Raw genomic sequence first — 20,733 nt, 5'->3', positions numbered from 1 at the left:
TGTGGCACAACTTGACTAGAAGAAGGGATCGGTTGGTAGGACATGTTCTGAGACATCGAGGGATAACCAATTTAGTATTGGAGGGCAGTGTGAAGGGTAAAAATCGTAGAGGGAGACCAAGAGATGAATACACTAAGCAGATTCAGAAGGATGTAGGCTGCAGTAGGTACTGGGAAATGAAGGTGCTTGGACAGGATAGAGTAGCATGGAGAGCTGCATCAAACCAGTCTCTGGACTGAAGACCACAACAACAACAACAACATATAATACATTAATAAAATTAAATTGTGTACTGACTGGAAAAGATGCAGTACTTACAAGTCACATATTAGAAAAGATGTAAGCCGGAAAGGCGACGTCATGAATAGTTGTAAGTAAGATGGCGAGCCGCTAAGGGGTAGGGTTGTTTTGTGGGTCGAGACCAGACAGCGATGTCATCGGTCTCATCGGATTAGGGAAGGATTGGGAAGGAAGTCGGCTGTGCCCTTTCGAAGGAACCATCCCGGCATTTGCCTGGAGCGATTTAGGGAAATCACGGAAAACCTAAATCAGGATGGCCGAACGCGGGATTGAACCGTCGTCCTCCCCAATGCTGCCGCTAAGGGCTGCTCGTACTGTGAACAACGGTTATTAATGTATTGTATACCTAACACATTTTAGAACAGTTAGTCTAATTCTGAAGACGTCGATCATAGTAGCGTCGAAACCTGGTCAATTTTGACTTAATATTTGTAACCGATGCCTTATTTGTTCTAATATAAAACATGTGTCCGCAAATCGACTGTTGCCGAGGTATCCCATTAAATTTGAGTTGGGAACCAACTGTGAACGCAAGGATGGCTGACATAGTGTTTAGTGTATCTGGGATTGTGAAACAGTTTAAGATCCTTAGACGCCAGGAAGGCATCTGGCCCAGACGGCATTCCCGTAAGATTGTTTGTTGTTGTTGTGGTCCTCAGCCCAGAGACTGTTTTGTTGCAGCGCTCCATGCTACTCTATCCTGTGCAAGGAAGTCGTTTCTGAAAGTATTTGTATATTTGTATGGAGTGTAGTCATGTATGGAAGTGAAACATGGACGATAAATAGTCTGGACAAGAAGAGAATAGAAACTTTCGAAATTTGGTGCTACAGAAGAATGCTGAAGATTAGATGGATAGATCACATAACAAATGAAGAGGTATTGAATAGAATTGGGGAGAAGAGTGACGATATCAACAAACTGGCCTCTCATTGGGGAGAATGTGTTCGTCGCCAGAGTGACTATGTTGAGAAATAAATATGTACACATGAAGAATAAATGGTTCAAATGGCTCTGAGCACTATGGGACTCAACTGCTGAGGTCGTTAGTCCCCTAGAACTTAGAACTAGTTAAACCTAACTATCCTAAGGACATCACAAACATCCATGCCCGAGGCAGGATTCGAACCTGCGACCATAGCGGTCTTGCGGTTCCAGACTGCAGCGCCTTTAACCGCACGGCCACTTCGGCCGGCTATGAAGAATAAAGATGTAGAATGTTAATAAAGTTTATTTTATTTAAAAAGCCTTACGAGTTTTCACATAAAATATACAGAGCGATTATTTAAAAAGAAAAAAGAAAGAAAAGAAAATATGTGTGAAATCTCATGGGACTTAACTGCAAAGGTCATCAGTCCCTAAGCTTACACACTACTTAACCTAAATTATCCTAAGGACAAACACACACACCCGTGCCCGAAGGAGGACTCGAACCTCTGCCGGGACCAGCTGCACAGTCCATATGACTGCAGCGGCTCAGACTGCACTGCTAGTTCCGCGCGGCGATTATTTTTCAGCATACCCTCGTAGTACCATATCCAGGAGCCTACGCTTTCTTCGTATTTCAAATGATTTTACAGTCACACACATCATTTATCTCTATTTTAGCTCTGTCTTCGCAAACTCTTTCGTAAGCAGCATGTACTGAGTAGTTTTTTTGCCGCGGTGTCGGCAGGCGTGCTGGCGGCGGTGCCCCAGCAGACGCACGCGGTGCCGCCGCCCCCGCAGCAGCTGAGCCCGGACAGCACGTCGCCGGGCACGCAGGGCCACGGGCAGGCGCACGGCTCGCCGCCCCCGCCGCCCCACGACGCCGCCCCCGACTCGCAGCTGCAGCGCGCCCCGCCGGATGTTCACGAGGACGGCGACAGCCGCGACTCGGAGCGGCTGCACCACCACCAACCTGGCGCCCACCCAGGTCAGTGTTGCCAACCCCTGTCTACTAAGGACACTGGACGAATAACACTGTCCAACAATGAAATTTTTACACCAACAAAAATAACCAGTCTTTATAGGTTTTGGAACGCTGAATTCCAGAATGACAGTAATTTTTGTATTTTAGCTCCAGTTTTCGGGTTATACGAGGTTTGTTACGTTCTTGTTTCTGTTCCTCAGCCGCTTTTCCTTGCTATGTAAGGAATACCACTGAAATCATGGGTGAATGATACGTTTCAAGCAGTTACACACTGAGGTGACAAAAGTCACGGGACAGCGATATTCACAAATACAAATGGCGATAGTATCGCGTACACAAAGTACGAAAGAGCATTGCACTAGCGTAGCTGTCATTTGTACTCACAAGGGAACCTCACTATCACACCCCCCTCAGATTTAGTTATAAGTTGGCATAGTCGATAGGCCTTGACAAACTGTACACAGATCAATCGAGAAAACAGGAAGAAGTTGTGTGTAACTACGAAAAAAAAAAAAGCAAAATATACAAACTGAGTAGTCCATAAGCAAGATAGGTAACATAAAGGTTAATGTTAGCTCAGGAGCGCCGTCGTCCTGTCGTTAGCGTGAGCAGCTGCGGAATGAGAGGTCTTTGGTTCAAGTATTCCCTCGAGTGAAAAGTTTAATTTTTTTTTATTTCAGACAATTATTATCTGTCCGTCCGTCCGTCCGATGCGAGGTAACTGCGCCGTAGTATGGGGACGCTACACCTAAACAAACATCGAAACAAAACATATGTTTTGACGGAACACAGGGAAAATTGTGCTACTGTGAAACTGTTGCATTCATTTGTTGCAATTTATATGACAAACTCTTATGTTTTCATCACTTTTTTGGGAGTGATTATCACGTCCACAAGAAAACCTAAATCGGACAAGGTAGAAGAATCTTTTTACCCATTCGCCAAGTGTACAAGTTAGGTGGGTCGACAACGTATTCCTGTCATGTGACGCACATGCCGTCACCAGTGTCGTATAGAATATATCAGACGTGTTTTCCTGTGGAGGAATCGGTTGACCTATGACCTTGTGATCAAATGTTTTCGGTTCCCGTTGGAGAGTCACGTCCTTTCGTCTACTAATCGCACGATTTTGCGGTGCGGTCGCAAGACGCAGACACTAAACGTATTACAGTGAACAGAGACGTCAATGAACGAACGGACAGATCATAACTTTGCGAAAATAAAGAAAACTTTTCACTTGAGAGAAGACTTGAACCAAGGACCTCTCACTCCGCAGGTGCTCACGCTAACCACGGGACCACGGCGCTCCTGACCTCACGTTCTCCTTGATGTTGCCTATTTTGCACATGGACTACTCAGTTTGTATATTTTGCTTATTTTTTGCGTAGTTCCACACAACTTCTTCCTGTTTTCTCGATTCATCTGTGTTCAGTTTTTCAAGGTCTATCCACTGTGCCAACTTATAACTAAATCTGAGGGGGGTGCGATGGGGAGGTTCCCTTGTCAGGTGATTCATGTGAAAAGCTTTGCGACGTGATCATGGCCGCGCGACGGGTATTAAATGACTTTCAACGCGGGATGGTAGTTGGAGCTAGACGCACGGGATGGGAGATTCCATTTTGGAAATCGTAAGGGAATTTAATATTCGTAGATTCACAGTGTCAAGAGTGTGCCGAGAATATCAAATTTCGGTCATGAGCACTAACGACGAACAATGCAGCGGCGTACAGTCGTCGATGCCAACAGACAAGCAACACTGCGTGAAATAACCGCAGAAAAAGGTATCTGTTAGGACAGCGTGGCGAAATTTGGCGTTAATGTGCTGTGGCAACAGACGACCGACGCGAGTGCCTTTGGTAAGTCCAGATTTCAGTTGGTGAGAGCTGATGGTAGGATTCGAGAGTGGTGGAGATCCCACGAAGCTATAGACCTAAGTTGTAAACAGGGCACCGTCCGAGATGGTGATGGCTCCATAATGGTGTGGCCCGTGTTTGCATGGAATGGACTGAGTCCTCTTTCCCAACTGGATGGACCACTGCCTGAAAATGGTTACGTTCGTCTACTTGGAGACCATTTGCAGCCAGTCATGTTCCCAATCACGTCACCAGGTCACAACTGTCGCGATTGGTTTGAAGATCATTCTGAACGATTTGAACAAATGATTTGGCCACCCAGATCAACCGACATGAAACCCATCGAACAAAGTTTAGCTAGATTTACCTAGGTTTCAGTCAGGATAACCCAACCTCCTTCAGAATAAAAGTAACTACAGTCTGTCCATAGTGGACATCGTCAAGCTAAAAATGGTTCAAATGGCTCTGAGCACTATGGGACTTAACAGCTGAGTTCATCAGTCCCCTAGAACTCAGAACTACTTAAACATAACTAGCCTAAGGACATCACACACATCCATGCTCGAGGCAGGATTTGAACCTGCGACCGTAGCGGTCGCGCGGTGCCAGATTGAAGCGCCTAGAACCTCTCGGCCACCAGCGGCCGGCGTCAAGCTAAAGCTATAAATCCATAAATTATCGTCAGAATGTAAAAAATTATCTGAGGCTGCCTCGGCCCCACTTCGCGACCGCGATGCGGCAACCACGTGTGCTGTACTGGCGTTCCAGTAAAGCGCTTGTGTCCGCTGCTCTGCCGTCGCGAAAAGGGGCCGAGGCAGTTTCAGATAATTTTTTACAGTCTGACGATAATTTATGGATTTATAGTTTTACCTTGACGATGTCCACTATGGACAAACGGTAGTTACTTTTATTCTGAAGAAGGTTTGGTTATCCCGACTGAAACCTAGGTAAATCTAGCTAATCTTTGCAACTGAGGCTGTTGGTTTTTAAAATTAAAATTAAAGGCCGGGATGGCTAGAGGACAAATGGAAGGATGTAGAGGCTTATCTCACTAGGGTTGAGACAGATACTGCCTACAGGAAAATTAAAGAGACCTTTGGAGAAAAGAGAGCCACGTGTGTGAGTATCAAGAGTTCAGATGGAAACCCAGTTGTAAGCAAAGAAGGGAAACCAGAAAGGTGGAAGGAGTATATAGAGGGTCTATACAAGGGCGATGTACTTGAGGACAATATTTTGGAAATGGAAGAGGATGTAGATGAAGATGAAATGGGAGATATGATACTTGACTGAGCACTGAAAGACCTGAGTCGAAACAAGGCCCCGGGAGTAGACAACATTACATTAGAACTACTGACAGCCTTGGGAGAGCCAGTCCTGACAAAACTCTACCATCTTGTGAGCAAAATGTATGACACAGGCTAAATTCCCTCAGACTTCAAGAGGAATACAATAATTCCAATCCCAAAGAAAGCAGATGTTGACAGATGTGAAAATTACCGAACTATCAGTTTAATAAGTCACAGCTGCAAAATACAAACGCGAATTGTTTACAGACGAATGGAAAAACTGGTAGAAGCCGACCTCGGGGAAGATCAGTTTGGATTCCGTAGAAATGATGGAACACGTGAGGCAATACTGACCTTACGACTTATCTTAGAAGCTAGATTTAGAAAAGGCAAACCTACGTTTCTAGCATTTGTAGACTTAGAGAAAGCTTTTGACAATGTTGACTGGAATACTCTCTTTCAACTTCTAAAGGTGACAGGGGTAAAATACACGGAGCGAAAAGCTATTTACAATTTGTACAGAAACCAGATGGCAGTTATTAGAGTCGAGGGGCATGAAAGTGAAGCAGTGGTTGGGAAGGGAGTGAGACAGGGTTGTAGCCTATCCCCGATGTTATCAATCTATATATTGAGCAAGCAGTAGAGGAAACAAAAGAAAAGTTCGGAGTAGGTATTAAAAGCCATAGAGAAGAAATAAAAACTTTGAGGTTCGCCGATGCCATTGTAATTCTGTCAGAGACAGCAAAGGACTTGGAAGAGCAGTTGAACGGAATGGACAGTGTCTTGAAAGGAGGGTATAAGATAAACATCAACAAAATCAAAACGAGAAGAATGGAATGTAGTCGAATTAAGTCGGGTGATGCTGAGGGAATTATATTAGAAAATGAGACACTTAAAGTAGTAAAGGAGTTTTGCCATTTGGTCAGCAAAATAACTGATGATGGTCGAAGTAGAGAGGATATAAAATGTAGACTGGCAATGGCAAGGAAAGCGTTTCTGAAGAAGAGAAATTTGTTAACATCGAGTATAGATTTGTCAGGAAGTCGTTTCTGAAATTATTTGTATGGAGTGTAGCCATGTATGGAAGTGAAACATGGACGATAAATAGAAGCTTTCGAAATGTGGTGCTACAGAAAAATGCTGAACATTAGATGGGTAGATCACGTAACTAATGAGGAGGTATTGAATAGAATTGGGGAGACGAGGAGTTTGTCGCACAACTTGACAAGAAGAAGGGATCGGTTGGTAGGACATGTTCTGAGAGATCGAGGGATCACCAATTTAGTATTGGAGGGCGGCGTGGAGGGTAAAAATCGAAGAGGGAGACCAAGAGATGAATACACTAAGCAGGTTCAGAAGGATGTAGGCTGCAGTAGGTACTGGGGGATGAAGAAGCTTGGACAGGATAGAGTAGCATGGAGAGCTGTATGAAACCAGTCACGGGACTGAAGACCACAACAACAACAACATTTATACAGTTGCTGACAGGGCCGTGAAATATTGAAAATATTTAAGATGTCCTAGGTGTCGGAGGAGACGTATAAGTGGTACAAGTGACGAGTGGGTGCAGGTAGTTGGACGCAGAAAGAGTGTCGTTCTAGGATCTGGAATGAATGATTGGAGCAGTGGAATGTCCACGTTACATAGGCGTGGGTTTAAGCCGTCGGCACACGGACCGTGCTGTCGATCGTCAACGTTGAGCGTGCCAAGTTCAACGTGCTGCTGAACGCTCAGGAACGATGCGACTTGTGCACACGGTACGTGGGCCCCAAAGTGGTATACGCGAACGCAACGCACTGCAGCGGCAGTTGAGGGATGTTTCTAGTAGTTCGTAAATCACACTGTTTACTCAACAGGCGCGCGTAAAATTCCCACGTTAGTTCTTAAAACGCATATTTCGTCCATCGTCCACGAAAAGGAGAGTACCATGTCCAATCAGTAAGGACGCAGGCTTATAAAAGTTCCATTACAAACAGCGCGGTACAAATTTGGAATACTTCTCTGCATACAATAAACATTATTTCATCATTCCCACATTTTAGTAAAAGCCCAAGGTCAGGCTTACTTGATCACTGTTCCTACCCAGTAGCAGAATCTTTGCAGCATGTGAATTACGAAGCGTAAAAGAATCAGGAGCAAAATATCTTTATACAAGTAGCTCAAGCTGTCCTGTAGATTAAGCCAATCGATCAAACTCACCCCTCAAAAAAAAGGTGAACTTATATTTACATAACATCAAATATTATAGCATATACTGATATTAAACTAATAATAAAGTATCAGAACCTAATAAACGCCAATGTTAGGAAAAAGTTTGGAAGTATTAAGACGCGAACCACCGCCCCAACAATAAGCTCTTATTGTACAGAGACGCTACACATTACGCTAAAACCCTATCTACCTCTGTTTACTTAACCATATTGTTTTACGCTTGCTAAAATCGTTAATCGTAGATAATTATGTTACTAAATGTAATTTAATTATAACAAATTGTACCAAGAACAATACGTTTTTGGTGGATCTTCAGTGTGTCTCTGCCTTCAAATAGCCTACTCTCATAATACGCAGGTTACAATAATTCTTTTGCCACGAATATGATGTTTCTCATAATTTTATTAGAACGAATCACACAGTTAACAACGGGTTTTCCAGTGATTCTCAATTTGCTGGTCCTCAGAAACTACATATATTCATATAGGCTTGAAATGAACGCCAATATGGCGCGTCACAACTCAGTACTAAGGGAGACGGGATGCTTGTGACGTATGTGACATTGTGCCATCTCATTGGTCAACGCTCAGACGCACGCTCAGAATATCTGACATGCCAGATATTGCTCTGCACGTTCGGATAGACCACCGAACGTGCTGTTCCACGCTGTGAGGTCATAAACTCGGCACGCCCAACGCTCAACGTTCCGATGCACGGTCCGTGTGCCGACGGCTTAAGGATGAGGCAGATGAGGTTATGTATGGACGACGGACGTCAGATTTAATCTTCGTGTTCGACTGGGTTTTTTTTTTTTTTTTTTTTTTTGGTCATCAGTCTACTGACTGGTTTGATGCGGCCCGCCACGAATTCCTTTCCTGTGCTAACCTCTTCATCTCAGAGTTACACTTGCAACCTACGTCCTCAGTTATTTGCTTGACGTATTCCAATCTCTGTCTTCCTCTACAGTTTTTGCCTTCTACAGCTCCCTCTAGTACCATGGAAGTCATTCCCTCATGTCTTAGCAGATGTCCTATCATCCTGTCCCTTCTCCTTATCAGTGTTTTCCACATACTCCTTTCCTCTCCGATCCTGCGCAGAACCTCCTCATTCCTTACCTTATCAGTCCACCTAATTTTCAACATTCGTCTATAGCACCACATCTCAAATGCTTCGATTCTCTTCTCTTCCGGTTTTCCCACAGTCCATGTTTCACTACCATACAATGCTGTACTCCAGACGTACATCCTCAGAAATTTCTTCCTCAAATTAAGGCCGGTATTTGATATTAGTAGACTTCTCTTGGCCAAAATTGCCTTTTTAGCCATAGCGAGTATGCTTTTGATGTCCTCCTTGCCCCGTCCGTCATTGGTTATTTTACTGCCTAGGTAGCAGAACTCCTTAACTTCATTGACTTCGTGACCATCAATCCTGATGTTAAGTTTCTCGCTGCTCTCATTTCTACTACTTCTCATTACCTTCGTCATTCTCCGATTTACTCTCAAACCATACTGTGTACTCATTAGACTGTTCATTCCGTTCAGCAGATAATTTAATTCTTCTTCACTTTCACTCAGGATAGCAATGTCATCAGCGAATCGTATCATTGATATGCTTTCACCTTGTATTTTAATTCCACTCCTGAACCTTTCTTTTATTTCCATTATTGCTTCCTCGATGTACAGATTGAAGAGTAGGGGCGAAAGGCTACAGCCTTGTCTTACTCCCTTCTTAATACGAGCACTTCGTTCTTGATCGTCCACTCTTATTATTCCCTCTTGGTTGTTGTACATATTGTATATGACCCGTTTCTCCCTATAGCTTACCCCTACTTTTTTCAGAATCTCGAACAGCTTGCATCATTTTATATTGTCGAACGCTTTTTCCAGGTCGACAAATCCTATGAAAGTGTCTTGATTCTTCTTTAGCCTTGCTTCCATTATTAGCCGTAACGTCAGAATTGCCTCTCTCGTCCCTTTACTAAAGCCAAACTGATCGTCACCTAGCGCATTCTCAATTTTCTTTTCCATTCTTCTGTATATTGTTCTTGTAAGCAGCTTCGATGCATGAGCTGTTAAGCTGATTGTGCGATAATTCTCGCACTTGTCAGCTCTTGCGGTCTTCGGAATTGTGTGGATGATGCTTTTCCGAAAGTCAGATGGTATGTCGCCAGACTCATATATTCTACACACCAACGTGAATAGTAGTTTTGTTGCCACTTCCCCCAATGATTTTAGAAATTCTGATGGAATGTTATCTATCCCTTCTGCCTTGTTTGACCGTAAGTCCTCCAAAGCTCTTTTAAATTCCGATTCTAATACTGGATCCCCTATCTCTTCAAAATCGATTCCTGTTTCTTCTTCTATCACATCAGACAAATCTTCACCCTCATAGAGGCTTTCAATGTATTCTTTCCACCTATCTGCTCTCTCCTCTGCATTTAACAGTGGAATTCCCGTTGCACTCTTAATGTTACCACCGTTGCTTTTAATGTCACCAGAGGTTGTTTTGACTTTCCTGTATGCTGAGTCTGTCCTTCCGACAATCATATCTTTTTCGATGTCTTCACATATTTCCTGCAGCCATTTCGTCTTAGCTTCCCTGCACTTCCTATTTATTTCATTCCTCAGCGACTTGTATTTCTGTATTCCTGATTTTCCCGGAACATGTTTGTACTTCCTCCTTTCATCAATCAACTGAGGTATTTCTTCTGTTACCCATGGTTTCTTCGCAGCTACCTTCTTTGTACCTATGTTTTCCTTCCCAACTTCCGTGATGGCCCTTTTTAGAGATGTCCATTCCTCTTCAACTGTGCTGCCTACTGCGCTATTCCTTATTGCTGTATCTATAGCGTTAAAGAACTTCAAACGTATCTCGTCATTCCTTAGTACTTCCGTATCCCACTTCTTTGCGTATTGATTCTTCCTGACTAATGTCTTGAACTTCAGCCTACTCTTCATCAATACTATATTGTGATCTGAGTCTATATCTGCTCCTGGGTACGCCTTACAATCCAGTATCTGATTTCGGAATCTCTGTCTGACCATGATGTAATCTAATTGAAATATTCCCGTATCTCCCGGCCTTTTCCAAGTATACCTCCTCCTCTTGTGATTCTTGAACAGGGTATTCGCTATTACTAGCTGAAACTTGTTACAGAACTCAATTAGTCTTTCTCCTCTTTCATTCCTTGTCCCAAGCCCATATTCTCCTGTAACCTTTTCTTCTACTCCTTCCCCTACAACTGCATTCCAGTCGCCCATGACTATTAGATTTTCGTCCCCCTTTACATACTGCATTACCCTTTCAATATCCTCATACACTTTCTCTATCTGTTCATCTTCAGCTTGCGACGTCGGCATGTATACCTGAACTATCGTTGTCGGTGTTGGTCTGCTGTCGATTCTGATTAGAACAACCCGGTCACTGAACTGTTCACAGTAACACACCCTCTGCCCTACCTTCCTATTCATAACGAATCCTACACCTGTTTTACCATTTTCTTCTGCTGTTGATATTACCCGATACTCATCTGACCAGAAATCCTTGTCTTCCTTCCACTTCACTTCACTGACCCCTACTATATCTAGATTGAGCCTTTGCATTTCCCTTTTCAGATTTTCTAGTTTCCCTACCAGGTTCAAGCTTCTGACATTCCACGCCCCGACTCGTAGAACGTTATCCATTCGTTGATTATTCAATCTTTTTCTCGTGGTAACCTCCCCCTTGGCAGTCCCCTCCCGAAGATCCGTATGGGGTTCTATTGGGGAATCTTTTGCCAATGGAGAGATCATCATGACACTTCTTCAATTACAGGCCACATGTCCTGTGGATACACGTTACGTGTCTTTAATGCAGTGGTTTCCATTGCCTTCTGCATCCTCATCTCGTTGATCATTGCTGATTCTTCCGCCTTTAGGGGCAATTTCCCACCCCTAGGACAAGAGAGTGCCCTGAACCTCTATCCACTCGACTGGGTACTAGGTTTATATTTGACAGAGTGTCAGTCCAAGATATAGAGCTTTTTAGTCGCACTTTTAGGGCTACTGACAATGAAGACGCCCCTGACCTGGTGCGTTTGGGTTCCTCAACAGGTGAGGACCAGGGCGCGCAGGCCGGTGGCGAGGGCGCGGCCGGCGGCCAGCCGGCGCAGCAGCCGCAGCAAAAGAAGCGCAAGCGGCGGGTGCTGTTCAGCAAGGCGCAGACGTACGAGCTGGAGCGCCGCTTCCGCCAGCAGCGCTACCTGTCGGCGCCCGAGCGCGAGCACCTCGCCTCCATCATCCGCCTGACGCCCACCCAGGTCAAGATCTGGTTCCAGAACCACCGCTACAAGACCAAGCGCGCCCAGCAGGAGAAGGGCCAGCAAGGTGTGTACACTGCCCGCCTGCTCCTCTCGCCTTCATCTCCTCTCCCTCTCCCTCCAATCTCCTCTCTTTTCCTCCGCCAATATCCTAACTCTTCCAGACTCCTTCATCTCTCTTTCATTTCCTCTAACTCTTGCTTTTGTCTTTGTCTCTTTCTTCCTTCACCAGCATCCTCACTCTTTCATTTTCCTCCCTCTCTCTTTCTACATCTACATCCATACTCCGCAAGCCACCTGACAGTGTGTGGCGGAGTGTACCTTGAGTACCTCTATCGCTTCTCCTTTCTATTCCAGTCTCGTATTGTTCGTGGAAAGAAGGATTGTCTGTTTGCCTCTGTGTGGGCTCTAATTTCTCTGATTTTATCCTCGTGGTCTCTTCGCGAGATATACGTAGGAGGGAGCAATATACTGCTTGACTCCTCGGTGAAGGTATGTTCTCGAAACTTCGACAAAAGCCCGTACCGAGCTACTGAGCGTCTCTCCTGCAGAGTCTTCCACTGGAGTTTATCTATCATCTCCGTAACGCTTTCGCAATTACTAAATGATCCTGTAACGAAGCGCGCTGCTCTCCGTTGGATCTTCTCTATCTCTTCTATCAACCCTATCTGGTACGGATCCCACACTGCTGAGCAGTATTCAAGCAGTGGCCGAACAAGCGTACTGTAACCTACTTCCTTTGTTTTCGGATTGCATTTGCTTAGGAGTCTTCCAATGAATCTCAGCCTGGCATATGCTTTACCGACGATCAACTTTATATGATTATTCCATTTTAAATCACTCCTAATGCCTACTACCAGATAATTTATGGAATTAACAGTTTCCAGTTGCTGACCTGCTATATTGTAGCTAAATGATAAGCGATATTTCTTTCTATGTATTCGCAGCACATTACACTTGTCTATATTGAGAGTCAGTTACCATTCCCTGCACCACGTGTCAATTCGCTGCCGATCCTCCTGCATTTCAGTACAATTTTCCATTGTTACAACCTCTCGATATACCACAGAATCATTCGCAAAAAGCCTCAGTGAACTTCCGATGTCATCCACAAGGTCATTTATGTACATTGTGAATAGCAACGGTCCTACGACACTCCCCTGCGGCATACCTGAAATCACTCTTACTTCGGAAGACTTCTCTCCATTGAGAATGACATGCTGCGTTCTGTTATTTAGGAACTCTTCAATCCAATCGCACAATTGGTCTGGTAGTCCACATGCTCTTACTTTGTTCATTAAACGACTGTGGGGAACTGTATCGAACGCCTTGCGGAAGTCAAGAAACACGACATCTACCTGTGAACCCGTGTCTATGGCCCTCTGAGTCTCGTGGACGAATAGCGCGTGGCTGGGTTTCACACGATCGTCTTTTTCGAAACCCATGCTGATTCCTACAGAGTAGATTTCTAGTCTCCAGAGAAGTCAATATACTCGATCATAATACGAGTTCCAAAATTCTACAACTGATCGATGTTAGAGATATAGGTCTATAGTTCTGCACATCTGTTCGACGTCCCTTCTTGGAAACGGGGATGACCTGTGCCCTTTTCCTATCTTTTGGAACGCTACGCTCTTCTAGAGACCTACGGTACACCGCTGCAAGAAGGGGGGCAAGTTCCTTCGCGTACTCTGTGTAAAATCGAACTGGTATCCCGTCAGGTCCAGCGGCCTTTCCTCTTTTGAGCGATTTTGATTGTTTCTCTATCCCTCTGTCGTCTATTTCGATATCTACCATTTTGTCATCTGTGCGACAATCTAGACAAGGAACTACAGTGCAGCCATCCTCTGTGAAACAGCTTTGGAAAAAGACATTTAGTATTTTGGCCTTTAGTCTGTCATCCTCTGTTTCAGTACCATTTTGGTCTCAAAGTGTCTGGACATTTTGTTTTGATCCACCTACCGCTTGGACATAAGACCAAAATTTCTTAGGATTTTCTGCCAAGTCAGTAGATAGAACTTTACTTTCGAATTCATTTCCTTAAACTCTTTTGTTTCTCTCTCTCTCTCTCTCTCTCTCTCTATACTCTCCTTAATCGCTTTCCTCTAAAACTTTTTCATTCTTCCTTTTTCCTCTCTCTCTGTCACTCTGTCTTTCATCTCTCTCTGTCACTCTGTCTTTCATCTCTAACTCTTGCCTCTATTTCCTTCTCTTTCTCTCCTTTCTCTCTGTCTGTCTGTAATATCTTATACCATTTTCTAAAACGCTCCCTCTTTCCTTTTTATCTCTGTCACTAATTTTTTGCTCTGGCCGTTTTGTTTTTGTCTTTAATATCCCCTACCTTGTTTCTTCTGAAACTCTCACTCACTTACTTGTTGAGTCATCAATCTCCTGCCTGGTTCGATGCAGTCCCCCACACGTTCACCTCTGTGTCAACCTCAATTATTTGTTGCATGTTTTCCAGTCTCTGTCTTCCTCTATAGTTTTAACCTCTACATCTACGTCTAGCACTAAGGAGAATATTCCATGATGTTTTAGTACATATCCCGTTATACTGTCAGTTCTTCTTGCCAGTATTTTCAATTCGTTCCTTTATCCTCCGATACTGCAGAGAACCTCCTAATCTCTTACCTTACTAGTCCATCTGATTTTCAACGTTCTTTTGTAGCACCACATGTGAAACAGTTCGAACCACTTCTGTTTTCGCTTTCCCACAGTCCACGATTCACCGCCATACAATGCTGTGCTCCAAATATACGTTCTCAAAAATACCTTCCTCGAATTAAGGCCTATGACTGATATCAATATATTTCCTTTTGACAGGAATGCCCTTTTTGTTTGTGCTAATCTGCTTTTATGTCACACTTGCTTAATGTATTATGGTTTATTTTGCTTCAAAGGTAGCACAATTCCTTGACTTTGTCTACCACGTGATCATCAACTTTTAACTTGAGCTTCTCTCGGTTTTCTTTTCTGCTACTTCTCATTACTCTTGTTTTTCTTCGGTTTATCTCATTCCACATTCTCTACTCATTAGACTGTTCATTCCATTCAACATATGCCATAACTCTTCCTCATCATAACTGAAGATAGCAGTTTCATCAGCAAATCTTATCACTGATATTTTTTCATCCTGTTTCAATCCCACTCTTAGACCCTTTCGTTTATTTCCATCATTGCTCCTTCAACGTACAGACCGAACAGTAGGAGTTAAAGGGTGCATCGCTATCGTACACCTTGTTCAATCTGAACTCCTCCAGTGCTGTTGCCCCCTTTTGGTTTTTGTATGCATCGTATAAGCCCGTCATCTGCATTCCTTCTTGGTGTAGCAATTTTAATGGCCAGTAGTGTATTCTGATCAGATGAAGTGCCATCTGAACTTTTGTATTTTTTTGGTTCTAATAAAACCCCATGTCATTCCAAGCATGTGTGTCAATTTGAACCTCTCTGTCTACATTATTCCTGGATTTATTCATTTTTCAAATTTGTACTGACTTTTTGATCACGCAGTATTTTCACCGTATATCTCCACTTACCCTCTACCAGGGTTTGACACTGTACGCTTTGACGTCAGACACACGACTGTTGCGTCTTTTTTCCCCATTTCTGAGAGAGCTGTCCGTACGTGTTGCAGGCTGCGTGCACGACGGCGGACCCGGAGGTGTTCCGGGGGCGGGCGTGGGCGGCGCGGGGGCGGTCCCGTCGCCGCGGCGGGTGGCGGTGCCGGTGCTGGTGCGCGACGGCAAGCCCTGCGTGGGCGGCGGGGGTGGCGGCGCCGCGGGGGCGGCGGCCAAGGCCGTGGCCGGCCCCCAGGAGCTGCCGCCGCAGTACGCGCCGCTGCTGCAGCCACCGCCGCCCCACCGCGCCTGGTGGTGAACCTCTGACGCAGACGTCGACGCCGCGGCCGCTTCGTGCTCTCCGAGACAGCAGTACAAAGCACCCTCCACCACCGCCCACAGCCGCTGCCCAGCGAACAGAACAACTCTACGCGTCAGTGGACCACGCCCTGACCGGGATGGACGCTAGACCTCTGTTAAACTGCCACGAGACCATTCACTCCATCTGTACAAGATTGCCACGCTCCACCGCACACAATCCTGTATTTCCACGACGCCTGGCACCTCAGTTCTTCAGCCTTCCGTACGACCTACGCTCCCCATCGAAGAAGCCATCCTCATGTGGGCGTAAAATTGATCACCGTCACATATGTAGTCTCCGTTTATTGATTTGCTACGGAACCGTTCTCTCATACTCTACTGCATACCAACATGGATTTCCACATCTGTCGCGTCATTTTGAGCGCTCCGATATCACTGCATCTCCTCAGTAGCATATGAGAACGCCAGGTGCCAAGTTGACATTCATATCTCGCTGCATTGTTCAGAACCGTTCGTCTTCAATGACGAATTTTGAGAATTCACGAGGCATCGTTTACGCTACGATGGAGCAATGTCGTGTCATAAGTGACTTTTCATTACGAGTCAGCTGAAAACAGAACTGCCATACATAAATCTCGTTTGTTGAAAAAAAAATGTACATTGGCTTAAAAGAAGCAATGGATCACAGTAATGAACAGTGGAAAATAAAATCTTAACAAAGTTGCCTGCTTGCCTGATATGCACTACTGGAAGATGGTGAAAGCGCTGTTTCTGGACATGAATGGTCTCGGTTTCCATGACGCCATGAGTTCAGCCTTCCGAAAGAACTTCTGGTACACCAGTCTCAATACCGTCTGTGAACAGAAAGTGCTTCATTCCATCTCAAAAATGTGGAAGCTTTCATCGGATTTGTCCTTACTCGGGCAAAAATTTGAAAAAAGAAAACAAAGAAGGATACATATGGTAGTTTGTAAGGCGATGAAGCAAAGCCAATGTGATTGGAGACTTTTAATTAAGATACAAATTTCGGCTTATCATTCTCGACGCTGACAAAGAAATGAAATATCGGCTTACAAGAAAAGAGTTGACTGCAATAATGAGCAATGCCAAACAGCTGCAGTGATCCAAGAAATGAGGGGCAGGAAAAATTCTATTCCCTTTAGATGTGCTTCTTGATTGACCTACTCAGCTCAAAGATGGTGAAAGCTCTGTGGTTCTGAACAGGTACGAATAACTTTCCAGCTCCCTAAAACAAAATTAAGCAATTTAAAGATACCCCAAAGTCCTGAGAACCATTCTATAGATGTGCTGCTCAACCTTACCGTACCAAACGATGGAAACAATACGTCATTCATGGACTGGAATGGTCTCGTATATTTCAAAAATTCAGCAGAATCCAGCAACGAACAACTGAAAACGATGAAAACTGTAGTGCTGTCTCAAGAAACAGCTGATGTGAATTAATGATTTGCCTTCGGAGATACTGCTTGACTTAACTGACTAAAATATGGCGAAAATGTCATATTTTCTTACAGCAAGAATTTTCGAGCTCGATAAAGTAAAATTAATTCGACGACTTTATAAAGACCAGAGAAGCATTGTAGATATGTGCTACTCAGTCATGCTGGACGGAGTGGTGGAAACAGTACGTCATTCGTGGACTGGAATCGTCTCGTATCTTTCAGTAGTTCAACAACATCCAGTAAACAGTGGGAAACAATGAAAATGTTAGCATGATCCCGAGCAGCAACAGGTAGGGAATAGCTCTGTTGTGTTGAGAAATAGTGCTCCCTTGATTCATGCGACTGAAAGAAAATCGTTTATTTCGCTTCAGGACTGATTCTGGAGACAACTTAAAGACTGTACGGTGGAAATACTGGGACATTCGTGCACTGGAATGGTCTCGTGGCTAACGATAAACAGAAAGCTGTAATTCAAAGAAAGCTTTAACAGACTCCGCTTCTTTTCATGGTTGTGGAAAATGGTTCTACTTACGCCCTCTCCGAGGTCAGATCGACATTCATTCAGCAGGACAGCACGGTTCTGAAGCGGCCAACTCGTCGAGCGCAGAGACAAGAAGCGAGGATGAGGAAGTGAAGGAGATAAAGAAGAGCGGAGTTCAAAAACTGCCAGCTGGTGGGAGCGAGGACTTCACCGGCTGTGGATCTCAGAGGAACCGCCCCAGATCTCAAGTCAAGTTCGTCTTAGTCACACGTGCAGCGTTCCCCTGATCGTGTGAACGTGTACATTCGTGTATGTATGAGAGCGTGTGTGACTGTGTGCACCGTGTGAATTCGATCGTCTCACGTGCCGTTCGTCCCACGGGTGGACAATGGCGCGACGTGCCCCTGTGTTATGTGACGGTGTAAATATTTTGCGTGAATGTTTGTGTCGTGTTTCGTCTGTTTGTTGTGGGGCGAAGCGAAGCTATTCCCCCATCACTTAACTTTGTGTGTGTTCCAATTGTTCGTCCTGAGAGGACAACAATTATGCCCAGTTTATACATATACATATGTATTATTATACAAACGATACGCCACTACCAAGGTACCGCAGTAACAATGTATGTTTTAGTACATTTGTTCGTCCCGGATGTTGGACAACAATGACGTAGGTTTGTCCTATATTGTAACGAAGCCTGGTTTTGGTTTTGTTTACTGGCAGTTTTGGGGTTTAATATTTCTTTAATTTTTCTTGCCTTCTCTCTATCTCTCTCTCTTTCCTTCTTTCTTTCACATTGTGAGCGGTGGTCGTCTTTGCGATGGGACACTACGCGCTTTAATCTTCATTTATATTTTTCTTGTTATTGTTCTTTTTATTATTTTTGTTTTTCTTATCATTTTTATACGGCACACTGTTCGGCGTGCGAATAGTCAATAGTGTGCAACAAATGTTTTTTTATTAATTTTTACTGTTTTGTACTGTATTTGTTCGATTCGAATGTGATCAACAAATCTATATATATATAATATATATTTCTTTCGTTTGAACATAGACGGTTTTCTGTCTTTACTTTCAGTATTTTATTTCTCACCGGTATAAATTGTTCTTCACCATCACTAATGACGAATATGGGTACGGAGTGAGCAAGGACTGGATTCACCTGTCCCTAACCCGCTCCCCAGAGCATTTTGCAGAAATGGTGGAATTAAGCGTTTGTCATAATCTGAGTTCTCATTATAGGGCGAAAAGATAATTAGCAATGCATACAGTTGTCTACATAAACTATACATAAAAACAGAGTGGAAGTAGTCATGAAATGCAACACACTTGTCACAAAACGGTCAAAGTATAACGAAACAACATTTAGTAAAATGAAAAACTTACACTCCATTTTAAGTAATGATGCACTGGAACGACCTGGTTTCGGAACCTTCATTACCATTCTCTCAGCATAATAGCTGATTAGCTGATTTCCTTCATCGTTAACTCTCAAGTAGTGGACCAAACGGCTCACTGCGTCTTTAGCTCTGCGACTGTTGGACACACTACCTTTCTGCTGTGCAAAATTTTCCGCATCCTCTTGGATGATTATGTAGCTTTATTACAATATTTTTACTTTGTGCATCATCAACATGTGGTTTTACCATTTCATATTACCACATACGATCTCTTCTGCTTGATCAGACTGATTGACTCCGCACTGCCTGATAGAAACATGGTGACCACCGGATTATTGGCCAATGGTCAACACACATCTGGCGCATAAAATTTTTGAGGAACTACTGGTAACACACAAAATTTCATTAACACAAGTTTCGAATTCGTATAAAATCCGAGAGGGATTGGTGAAGCCGATTACTCCCTAGATGTCCGTCGATATAGCATCAAAATTACGGAACTAGCAATGATAAGTTTGTTAATGGCCAAAGCGAACTTCATAACTGATGTTCTTGGTTAACTGGTATGGTAAAATGTCAACAAGTGTAGCAATACTAAAAGTGCATCAAAAACATTTCAGAACATCGGCATTTATTGGTATCAAACATATGTACATACAAAAGGTCAAACGATATTGATAAGGCACTACATAGAGCCATCCATTGTGTTTTTTCCTTGTAAGTAGCAAAAAAGCTCAGGAATAACTGTTTTTTCTCCTGAAGTAGACCTCACAATTTATTGTTATTAATCGCACTTTTACTATGTATTTAGTTTCTAGTAATTTAATTTTCCTTCTGGATTTGTGGCTATCTTCATAAATTTTCTTCAATATTTCTTCTTCTAATTAATGTTTGAATTCCTGGTACCTATGTAGCAGTAGGTCTCACTGTCTTCTTTCTTCCTGGTGGAACCCATTCCATGATCCGTTGTGGGTCTCTCCTCCCACATGCTTCTAGTATGTCATTGCCATGTAAATAATTTTCCTTCCACAAAATCCGTAGCATAACTTCTGACATCCATTTTCTTCCTCATGACTGTTTCTGACCCTTTCCTGCCTGTATTTCCCTGGACACCATCTCTTAATGTACATGATGGTCGCCATTAATGTTTTATTAATTTTGGATTCAACAGCCTATGCTTCTGATCGTTACATCGTAATGCTCCTAATCATGGTTTTGAAGAATTTTTTTGCTTTATTTCTCTTCTAATCAGTTGATCCCACAAAGTACCATATAATATTCCAAGAGTGAACTTTCCAGAATTTATTGTTGAATTAATTTCCTCGTCTTTTTCAACTTCTTACGTGATTTTTATTCTCAAATATTTGCGCTCCTCAGTATGTGTAATCGTTCCCACCACTTCTTCCAGCATCAAGTGATGATTTTCTTCTCCTATTAGCACATACCTCGTCATTTTGATCTGATGGCCCAATTTCTTATAGTCCTCCATAAATAACCTGGTGATATGCTCAGTGCCTTCTTCATCTTGTGTTAAAAGTAGCTGCTCATGCTTCACTGATTATTTCGCCATTAGAAAATTACTTCACCAACTGGCAGTCTTAGACTGTAAAGCTTAAATCACTTTAATTTTATCCATTGTTTTTCCGTGTTCCGTCCG

At 43.5% G+C, this 20,733-nt stretch overlaps 1 protein-coding gene across 1 annotated transcript; it reads left to right on the top strand.

Annotated features, from left to right (window-relative positions):
• Positions 1 to 360: 360 nt before the first annotated feature.
• On the top strand, positions 361 to 15,616 carry LOC124550766 (homeobox protein Nkx-2.2-like; the record flags this gene model as incomplete). Its single annotated transcript, XM_047125489.1, has 4 exons — positions 361 to 370; positions 1,974 to 2,213; positions 11,652 to 11,942; positions 15,552 to 15,616. Coding segments are annotated over exons 1-4 (606 nt in total), but the record flags the coding sequence as incomplete, so codon positions are not given.
• Positions 15,617 to 20,733: the final 5,117 nt, after the last annotated feature.

The sequence above is a fragment of the Schistocerca americana genome, chromosome 9 (assembly GCF_021461395.2).
Source record: "Schistocerca americana isolate TAMUIC-IGC-003095 chromosome 9, iqSchAmer2.1, whole genome shotgun sequence".
In the NCBI taxonomy this organism is placed as follows: Eukaryota; Metazoa; Arthropoda; class Insecta; order Orthoptera; family Acrididae; genus Schistocerca; species Schistocerca americana.
Note: the sequence above shows the minus strand (reverse complement) of the source record. Positions and strands in the feature narration are given on the sequence as shown.